Below are 10436 nucleotides of genomic sequence, written 5' to 3'. Positions count from 1 at the left end.
TGTAGAATCCTCTCCACAATGACTAAGCTAACCACAACCCATTCACCTGCCTCATTTACTCCATTAAAGCCCAACCAGCTAACTATTTGAATTCACAATTAACACTCCTAGAATTTAATAGGATAACATTGAACACCAAGCATAAGCATATGTTCATGGGCGATTTTGCATCCATAAACATCCATTACACAACAAAACCACAAACAAAAACAAAAATACCTTTTTTTAATAAATAAAAATCACTCTTATAGGCTGAATTCAATTATGCATCTGCAACTGCACATTAAAACCAACCACCCTCCTCCTTTCCCCCACCCCCCAAAAAAAAACCAAAAAAAAAAAGACATTTACACCAAATATTCAACATCAAGCATAAGCATATGTTCATTGGTTGTTCATTCACCGTAATATTTTCTTAACTTTACAATTTCTCTATCCAATCATGTTCCTTTTATTTTGACTTTTCTTCTCCTCATTTTTTTTTTATAAAAAATTGTTATTTTCTCTTCCATTCAATCCATATTTTGCTCACACAAAAAGGTGAATACTCTCTCTCTCTCTCCATATATATATATATATATATATATTCTTTCTTTTGGTGGATGTTTAATTCTTTAGATTGATGAATTTTTATGTTTAACTCTACTTTAGTGTGATATGATTTGGTTATATTTTAATTTTTTATCTTTTTAAAATTATTTTCTTTTTGTTACATGTTATCCTATGAAATTACAAAATGATTTAATATTATTCTATTACATAGCATGACTTAGATAACTTGGTGTTTACAACTATACATTTTCTTTTGAATATTCTTTTACTCATCTTCTTTTATATAATTTTGTTATTTGTCTCACATTCTCTTCCAAAAAAGGTGATTGGCCTCTCTCTCTCTCTCTCTCTCTCTCTCTATATTATTAACTTTTTCTTGCAACTCTAATTTAGATTGATGATTTTTTTTTGGTCCCTACTTTTGGATGATACACTTTGGTGGTGTGTTTTTTGAGTTATTTATCACATGTACTCTCTATCCCTCTTATAGTTTTGGTTTGAATTAATTTTTAGATATTTTAGAAGTGAAAATGATTATGTATTTGAATGTTTCTATAAATTATTTGAGTAATATCCATTATAAATTTGTGATGAGATTTATTTATCATAATAGTCTTCTTAAGAGAATGAGAAATTTAAATAATTAATTTTGGATTTAAAAATTTTAGTTGTAAAAAAAAAAAAATCATAACACACTATACAAAAGTTTGAATAATATAGATCACTTGAAAAAAAAATAGTATTTCTATCTTTTATCTCAAAAACAATAATGGAATAATATCAATCGAATGCACCTAAGTTTTTCAAAAAATAAAAATAAAAAAAAAACTCAAAATAATAGAATGATATATTTGTAGAGATGGAGAGATGAAAAATAATTTTAAAAATAATATATCTAGTACATTTTATAGAATAAATGATATATAATATTACGTTACAAAATAGTTGTATATTCCCACGTATTGCATGGGTCTATGACTAGTTAGGATAAATTCTGGTTCTCTATTTTGTATGAAAAACACATTTGCCACATTTCTTGGATTAGAAATTGACCATTTAGTGCATTCAATCTATTCAATCCTTAGGTGACTCTTTAAAAATTAAAAAAAGGGTGAATTTTTAGAAGTTTCCATATGAATCTTATCATAAGGCTTTGTAATTTTTTTTGTAAATGAATCTTATCAATTGGCCGGATCATGTGGTCCTTAATTATTGAAGAGAGTTTGAATAAACTTTCATGGCTGACGTAGGTTCTGTGTTAGAATAACGGTTAAATAATTAAACTCTTCATTTTTAACAGTTTACTATTTATGATTAGTGGTCATTTATCATGATTTTGTAGCATGAACAACTGTAATTTATCACTATGTAGTGACAACAATTTGTAGGGGTATGTTGAGCCCTGGGCTCTCTCTCTCTCTCTCCCTATTGGTGAAATTTTCTGCAATGAATTCTTGCCACATGGAAAATTCCATTTCTTTTCGACATTCTAGAGCATCCAATGCAATAAGAAAAGATGGATTATAGGTTGGGGTTTCTTTTGGATCCAGACAAAGGGAGTTTTGTTCTTTTGGTGATGAGAATGAAAAGGGTCATCCATAAAGAAACTAGTGGTGATTCTACACTTGGCCTCTTCTGTGCCCTTCACTTCAGCTTCAAGAGTGGGGACAAAATCTTAACATTGAGATTTGGCCTCAACAATCAAGTAGGAGAGCACTGCCCAATTAATTAATCTTAGGAGTTGAAAAGGCATCAAGAAACAAACAAATGTGTCAATTGTAATAGGCATATAGAGCCTCAGTTAACAATTAAGCCAAAACACACAAGATTCCAATTCACACATCAGAATCTAGTAAACAATTAGTTTTTAGTACCAACACAATATAAATTAGAAGCAAGTGGGCCCGGGAAAAGCCTTTCTTCATAGCATCCCAACCCTAAAGAAAAACAATAATCACCATAAAGAATGACCATCTAGGCTCTAGCTCTCTCTTCTCTGTCCCCTACCCCACTTTGTCCCAAGTCACATATTATGCTTTTTTGACATAGTCAATGACCTTGAGAGAGAGAGAGAGAGAGAGAGAGAGAGAATAGATTTACTGACTGATTTTAACACAGCTGCTAAATACATACGTTCATGAATATATACAAATGGATGATTAAAATTTTAGGATCTTTGGATTTTCCCACTTTGAGAGGAAGATAGAGTGATAGAGAGATATTTGGCTACTTTTGCCATCTTGTTTCTCTTTGATTAAATGGAACTACACCAACATATATATGCTATATATATACAGATTGGTGATTAAGATCTTAGATCTTTGGGCTTCCCACATTAGACTCTAACAATTGGTTCACTTCCCAGCTTTGTCCCAGTGCTACCTTGTCATGGACAGGCTCATGCTCCTGTGATATATAAAAAACAATAACAAATCATTCCCTACTTTGCTGGCAACTTTGTTTTGTCATTCCCCCAATAATTCAGCAATTGACCCATCATATAATATTTAAATAATGACCTTTTGAACACTATATAAATTGCTTTTGAAAATAATAATAATAAAATAGAAGAAGAAGAAAAAAGAAATGTATATTCATTTTTCTTATGTACCTCCATTTTCTTTATGAGTTCGTCTGCAGTATTGGCAATAATCACAATATGTCTTGCTGAATCCTCTATGAAACCCTCTTCCACTCCTTTATCAAATAAGGCAAGCAAGCTATTATAATATCCATCTACGTTCAACAAGCCCACCTGTCACAAAATTCAAAATCAAACATCAAAACTCATGAATATCATAAGCCAAATAATAACATTTTGGAAACTAGAATTTCAAGAGACTCATCTTACTGGTTTGTCATGGATTCCAAGTTGAGACCATGTTATCACCTCTAACAATTCTTCCATGGTTCCATAACCACCTAAAAAGATTGAAAATTTAATTGAAAAATACATAAGAATATGGTGAAAAAACAATGTGAAAGTGTTCCAAGCCAAGAAATCCTACCCGGAATAGCAATGAATGCATCGGCATGTTTTGCCATTTCTGCCTTCCTTTGATGCATGTCTGCAACTTCTTTCACTTCTCCCATGGTTTCTCCTGATATCTGCAAGTGGGGTTTGATCAGTTCCAATATTTCATAAAGAAGATAGATAAAGAAAGCACAGTATATACTATAGGCATGAAATAGTACCTCGTGAGGCAATAGAGCTTTAGGAATCACTCTATACAAACATAGAAATGAAATAAAAGATACATGTAAATTATCTTATGGCAATCCAATGAAACACAAAAACTCATGCATTAATATAAAAATATGAAGTATACCCGAGAACATGGCAACCTCCATTAAACACAGTCTGAGAGATCAAACCCATTAGACCTACACTTCCTCCACCATAAACCAAATTGATCTTTCTCTTAACCTGTTGACTAAAAAAGCTCAATCTGATTGACATGCAAAAGGTTTCCAGAAATAGTAAATGACAAGTTAACAGGATTAAAAGAAGAAGAGAATGAAGAATTTGTGTCACTTTGAGTTATGTTGATTAATTAAACTATATATTACCAGCAGTTTACCAAGCTCAAGAGCTGCATCACCAAATGTAGATTTGTATCCAGCTCTACTACCACAGAAAACACATATTCTTTTGAATATTCTTTTCTTTACATTTGGTGTTGCAGATGATCCTTCTTCTCCTTCCATTCTTCCAAAGAAGCTTATGTGAAAGACAAGAGAGTATCCAATGGAGAGAGAGAGAGAGAGATGGAATGCAGAGAAGGTACGAGGGTATTGTTAAAAGAAAAAAGAATGAGACACTCTTGAAACTACACTACTTGCTTTTGTCTGCTTAAATATGTACTTGGTGTTGGAGCAGAGCCCAACAAGAGCCCATCTCAGTCTCCCTTCCTTTTACCTCCCTCCACATCTCTTGCAAATCATTCACTCTCTTTCTCTCTCCATTAAATATTTGTTGAACTTTGTTGAATTTTAGAGATTGCCCCATACCCATACCCATTGTCTTTTCTTTTGTGCTTCATCTGACCAATGGTTCTTGCCTTTATCATTTTGTTGTCCTTTCTGATCTCTCAATCTCTCATATGCTTAATGGGCCTTAGGCACACATTCATGTGTATGGCCAATTTAATTTGTCATTGGGCCTTACCTTGTAGGCTAACCCTATTGATAGCTTGAGGTATAGCCCAGAGGTCAACGCAACTGATCCCTTCACGCTTGTAATGCATTTGTCAAAGTTATAACCTTTCAGTTTGCCTCCTAAAATAAAATATTTCAATACTGGTATATTCTGTTGTACATATTGAAATATTAAAGTATAAAAAAACCTTTATATATAAGATAGAACTAAATCACTAATACAAAGCCTGAAACTATAAATCGATCAGAATGCTCGGAAATCTCCAAAAACAGCCAAAACAAACTATTTCACTGAGTTTTATTTTTTATTTTTATCGAAATGTATGATATGTATTGATTTGATAACCAGTAAGATATATTATAACCAAAACAGTTGAAATGGTATGATATTTATAACTTAGGTATGCATGTTTCCTTGGATTCCAAGTCTAAAAGGCACATTTTTTATTTTTACATTGGCTCAATTGTCAACCAAGGTGCTTACCAAAACAGGAAAAAAAAAAATACTAGATTATTGTTGTGCAAGTAACGTGAGGTAAAATGTAGAAGAAAAAAGAATTCATTTTATAAATGAGTTAATTTCATTCCCTGTGCACGGTTTAGATTCCTATTAAGATAAATCTATTTCTCCTCTCAATCCTTAGCTTCGAATCCTTGTATTTTTTCGTGTGTTTATAATGTTAATCTGCCATTACATTTTCTAAAAGCTTTTATTTGATAAACTTGGCATTCATTATAAAGTATGCATCTGAATAGTTGATTGAAAGTACGATAGACAAGCTAGAAAAGAGTTTTGTTTGTTTTGAATTCAGCCAAAATAAGCTTAAAACGCCACTTTGGCTTGTGTCTAGCGTTTTAGTGTACTAAATGTGATATAGACATGACATGAATACAACTCATGTCAATGTGTCATATCTTATCCTGTGCATTAGAATACTGTACTAAATGTGATATAGATATGACATGAATATAACTCATGTTAACGTGCCATATTTATCCTGTGCACCAGAACACTGGAAGAAGGATTTGCATCTCAACTTGGTTACACCCAGTCTTAAATTAACACATCAGCAGCAGCTCACACAATAGACTCCCAGTGGGGAATAGTGCAAAGTGTAACAGAGGAAGTACCTGTAACCTCATCAACCACATGCAATCGTCAAGACTTGGGCTCAACAAACTGTTAGTTGATGTGGGATCTTTTTTTTTTTTTGATTGGGATGTGGGATCTTTTGATAACTGTAGTCTGTACTACAATCTCAGCATCCTGCTCAATTCAACTATCTCTATTCCCATAGTGCTCAAGAAACTATTGGTAAAAGCTATTAAGTGTTAAGTGGATGAAAATTTATCAGCATATCATTGTACCTAGTCTTGACGACGACATTGTACTTTTTACATTTAAGAATGTGAATAAGACTTGGGCCCATTAAAAAGTTTTATTTACTGTTTAAATGGGGCCTATGTAGCCAGAATCACCCATTTATCTCTCTTACTTTTTCTGGCATGCCAATTTTGGGACCAAATAATTTGTTGCGGTGCTGAATTAGGAGGTTATACTATTTGACCTTTGTACTTTGTCATTAATCTGTCTCCTTGACATGAAGATGGATGACCCCATTACTTTTGTAGCAGTTGGACTGACTCATTTTTGTTATATGGATAACTTTTGACACTTTTCTTGGTCTCTGGTATTGATGGGTACTTTTGTCATGGTGTTTAGTATATTAAAATTGGTTAAAAGGTAAAACTGAATCTTTAATTTTTTTTGGATTTTATTTTAGTCTTTTAATTTTATTTTCGTCCATTTCAACTTTTTAAGTTTTAGATTTATTCAATTAAAAAATTTTTGTTAATTTTTATTAAAATTAAAAAAAAATATTTTGAAAAATATTTTTCAATTACTAATTGAATTTTTTTAATTTAAAAAATTTGAAGAAAAATTTATAAAATTAAAAAATTAACCACAACATATAACAAAAGTTGATAGAAAAATCTTAATTGAATAAACTTGAAAGTTAGAGGACCGAAATGAACAAAGGCAAAGTTGGAGAACTGAAATGAAATTTGAAGAAATTTAGATGGTCAGTTTTACATTTTAACCATTAAAATTTAATCCAACTCATTATTGGCATTATTAACATGAGCTAATAAAGCCAATGCCTTGTATATGTTTTGCAAGGTTAAACTGTTCAAGGTTATTTGGTTGGGTTATGCACATAACATATAATCTTTATTAGGCTAAACTTAGATAACTTTTTTTTTTTTTTTGGATAAGTAAAATTTTAAGTTTTCCAATTAAATTTTACTATGTAATTGTAATTGCATTGAGCAATGCAGGAAAAAAAATGTATTATCTTCTTCCAAAGATAATTAAATTTAAATATGTAATTTATTGACTAATGCAACCATATGATTAAATTTAATTAAAAAACCTAAGCAACATGCCAAGCCAACGTCAAAATCTTTTGAGATCAGGATGCCTATGAAAAGGCATGTTTTCTTAACAGATTCTATCATTACCTTATTCAACGTTTAAATTCATTGTTCCACCGACCCTCATTATATATAGAACAAGTATACTCCATGATGGACTTATATAGGATGGTAATCATGTGAATTTGTACCCCTAATAAATATTTGAATCGGTTCTGATTTGCAATGTTAATATCTAACGTATAGTCCCCCTGCAATAATTATTTGATACAATATGTTATAGACATATTTATGTAATTGACTAATCTTTTGGTAAAACGCAATTTACTTGTAATTGGATAGATCTAGGATGTGTTTAGTACTTCAAGAGCTAAGTGCTCAAGTTTAGTATTAAAGCTATGCAAATCTGACCAAGAAACAATGAAGAATGTGCTACTCATTAAAACTCAACAGAATTCTTTCTATCGAGAATTACTGTTGAAGCTCAACAGAAGCTGTATCTGTCGAGAATTACGAAATCATACTTTTCAGTCTGATTACACGCATATCCTTGAGTATTTGTGTATGATTTCTTTTCTCACAACCTTAGACATATATAAAGATTATTTTTAGAGTCATCACAAGTGATGCAAGGGGATGCAAAGTGATGATACACGCATATTGTGACTGAAGACATAATTTGTTCTAGTTCATCATATTCTTTGTAGAAACTATGGCATATTTATGCCAAAGGTTTTGTGACTAAGGAGCTTTCTAATCTTCATTGTTGGATGAACTGAAGAACTTTACAGTTAACATCTTTCTCAAGTTGGTGTGTTAGTCACGTATTGTGATTCGTGCATCATTGGTTAGTCACGTACTAGAATTCGTGCATTGAACAGAGAGATTGCCGCTACAATACAAGTCGCTACAATACAAATCGCTACAATACAAGTTCTACAATAAAAGTCCAATTGGCTATTGGATAAGGGTTCAACTGTAGGTTAGTATTGGGTATTGAGATTCCTTTTACTTGTAACCGCATGTGATTGATAATAGTAGATTCTTAGGAGTGGTGACCTTAAATTCACCCGGTGGGATTTTATCTCGGTGGTTTTCTCCATTCGTAAACAAATCACCCGTGTCAAATTTATTTTCCACTGCATTTAATTTAAGTTGGTGATTTGTTTGTACTACCATACTATTGCATATTGAATTAATTTAATTAATTAACTTGAATAATTAATTAATTAATTTGCCAAAACGGCCAACCCATTTTTGCCCTATCACAATATATAAATGTATACACAAATGAGCTTGAAAGTAGTCAAATCAAATTGGAATGATATAAAAAGAAAAAATTTTGCTGCATGTGAATATTCAAATTGAATTTGTCTTGATATTTGTACCCTTTTGAGAGCATTATTATTCACTATCATCTTAATCAGTTAATTTTAAAGGGTTCCTTTGATGAACCACATATTTTTTACGTATGGATTGCATTCTGTAAAGGATTAAGGACGCCTAAAATTACCTTGCAGATTAATTGTGTTAAAAAAAAAAGCAATTTGGTTAACTGATTTTGTAATTTTGCAATTTCTTTATTCTTGTTCTTGGTGTGTTGCTGTGCTCTTTAATGAAAATGACATACTTTTTTAATGAGTGCTTCAAGTGGAGAAACTAGAGTACAGAAGGTCATCGACAAGTTGAATGTTAAGGCTTTGGAAAGAAGCTTAGAAGAAGAGTAACATGTCAAAAGAGTACCTGTTCAATATGTCAACAGGTCCCATATCTGTTTGCTAAAGCATTTCTTTGCAAATTCATGGTAAGATTCCTTCTTTTGTCCTCTCTAACTGGAGGAGCATATCGGTCTGCCTCTAAGCAAGAAAGCAATAAATAATTTATTCATTGCTGGCCAACACATGTATAGTAGGCCTACCTTTGACAAAATGTAACATATTACATATATAAGCTCCAGCCTAATATAGTCTATAGAGAGAGTACAATTAAACTACACAATTCAGTGAAAATTCCTAGTCAATTCGTATCAATATCATGTCACTTGATCTGAAAGGATGGCACACAAGTTTGTTTACATATCAGTTTAGTTTTGTTAATTGGAAAATTTCTAATCAAAGGAACATTTGCTGACTCAAAATCATCGTAATTTTCCCTCATATTATGAATGAAGCCATGAGTCCCATACTAGTAATTCTCATTTATAATCTCTAACCAGTTGCATGCTTTGAATGCAACAAAAGTCTCTTAAAAGTCATCATTGTCATCATCCTCTACTATAGTCTTCATTTAAGAGATTGGTAGCTTCACTCCAGCTTAATTATAGCAATTTTTTTCCTCAAAGAGTTACATCACCAAGATTGTGACAGTACATGCAAATAGGAAAAAAAATTTATATTATACATTAGGCTTTTCTAGGAAACTTGGTTTCAATTTGATTAAAATAATTAATTAGAGAAAAAATATATAAAAACAATACAAGTGCTTTTTTTTTTTTTTTTTTTTTTTTTTTTCACAATACATCACTGAGCTGTGCTAAGCATATATACACAATCAGAGAGAGAAAGAGAGGAAGCGTAAATCATGGAGGTTGTTATAACAGATGAACCACCTCTAACAGATTATTATCACTGCATTTAATCCTAAAATATCTGACTTAACCAAACGACAGTGTTTTGAGTTTTAGTGATACGGTGCGTTGGCTTCTTCTTACTACGACACCGTTTTCATCTTGCCTTTTGCAAGTCTGAGAGCATCTGAAGGTTCTTTGTCTTCATCACCAGAGATAACTTCATCCTCTGCTATCTTATATTCTTCAATCCCCATAGTGCTCAAGAAGCTATTGGTAAAAGCTATAAAGTGTTAAGTATATAAAGTGTTAAGTAGATGAAAATTTATCAGCGTATCATTGTACCTAGTCTTGACGACGACATTGTACTTTTTACATTTAAGAATGTGAATAGGACTTGGGCCCATTAAAAAGTTTTATCTACTGTTTAAATGGGGCCTATGTAGCCAGAATCACCCATTTATCTCTCTTACTTTTTACTGGCATGCCAATTTTGGGACCAAATAATTTGTTGTGGTGCTGAATTAGGAGGTTATACTATTTGACCTTTGTACTTTGTCATTAATCTGTCTCCTTGACATGAAGATGGATGACCCCATTACTTTTGTAGCCGTTGGACTGACTCATTTTTGTTATATGGATAACTTTTGACACTTTTCTTGGTCCTGGGGTTTGATGGGTACTTTTGTCCTGGTCTTTAGTATATTAAAATTAGTTAAAATAT

General features: G+C 31.9%; 1 protein-coding gene across 2 annotated transcripts; it reads right to left on the bottom strand.

Moving 5' to 3' along the window:
• Positions 1-2506: 2506 nt before the first annotated feature.
• On the bottom strand, positions 2507-4377 carry LOC112027827 (cytokinin riboside 5'-monophosphate phosphoribohydrolase LOG1). 2 transcript variants are annotated; one of them, XM_024060476.2, is made up of 7 exons: positions 4123-4377; positions 3882-3979; positions 3748-3778; positions 3561-3660; positions 3404-3474; positions 3164-3307; positions 2507-2958 (listed from the first exon to the last, which is right to left on the bottom strand). In XM_024060476.2, exons 1-7 carry the CDS (start codon positions 4258-4260, stop codon positions 2866-2868), a joined length of 675 nt encoding a protein of 224 aa, XP_023916244.1. In that variant the 5' UTR covers positions 4261-4377; the 3' UTR covers positions 2507-2865. The 2 variants fall into 2 exon arrangements, with proteins under 2 accessions (XP_023916244.1, XP_065634863.1); XM_065778791.1 differs by having other exon boundaries at positions 3561-3778.
• Positions 4378-10436: the final 6059 nt, after the last annotated feature.

This window comes from Quercus suber, unplaced genomic scaffold, assembly GCF_002906115.3.
Source record: "Quercus suber isolate HL8 unplaced genomic scaffold, Cork oak 2.0 scaffold_191, whole genome shotgun sequence".
Classification (NCBI taxonomy): Eukaryota; Viridiplantae; Streptophyta; class Magnoliopsida; order Fagales; family Fagaceae; genus Quercus; species Quercus suber.
This window is presented reverse-complemented; position numbering and strand designations above follow the sequence as displayed.

Excerpts from the sequence above, each read along its gene's own strand:
- LOC112027827 (XM_065778791.1), bottom strand. The coding sequence starts at position 4,260 with ATGGAAGGAGAAGAAGGATCATCTGCAACACCAAATGTAAAGAAAAGA. Across the intron at positions 3,308-3,403 it reads TTGGAATCCATGACAAACCA|GTGGGCTTGTTGAACGTAGA; the intron begins GTAAGATGAGTC and ends ATTTTGTGACAG. Across the intron at positions 2,959-3,163 it reads AACTCATAAAGAAAATGGAG|GAGCATGAGCCTGTCCATGA; the intron begins GTACATAAGAAA and ends TATATATCACAG.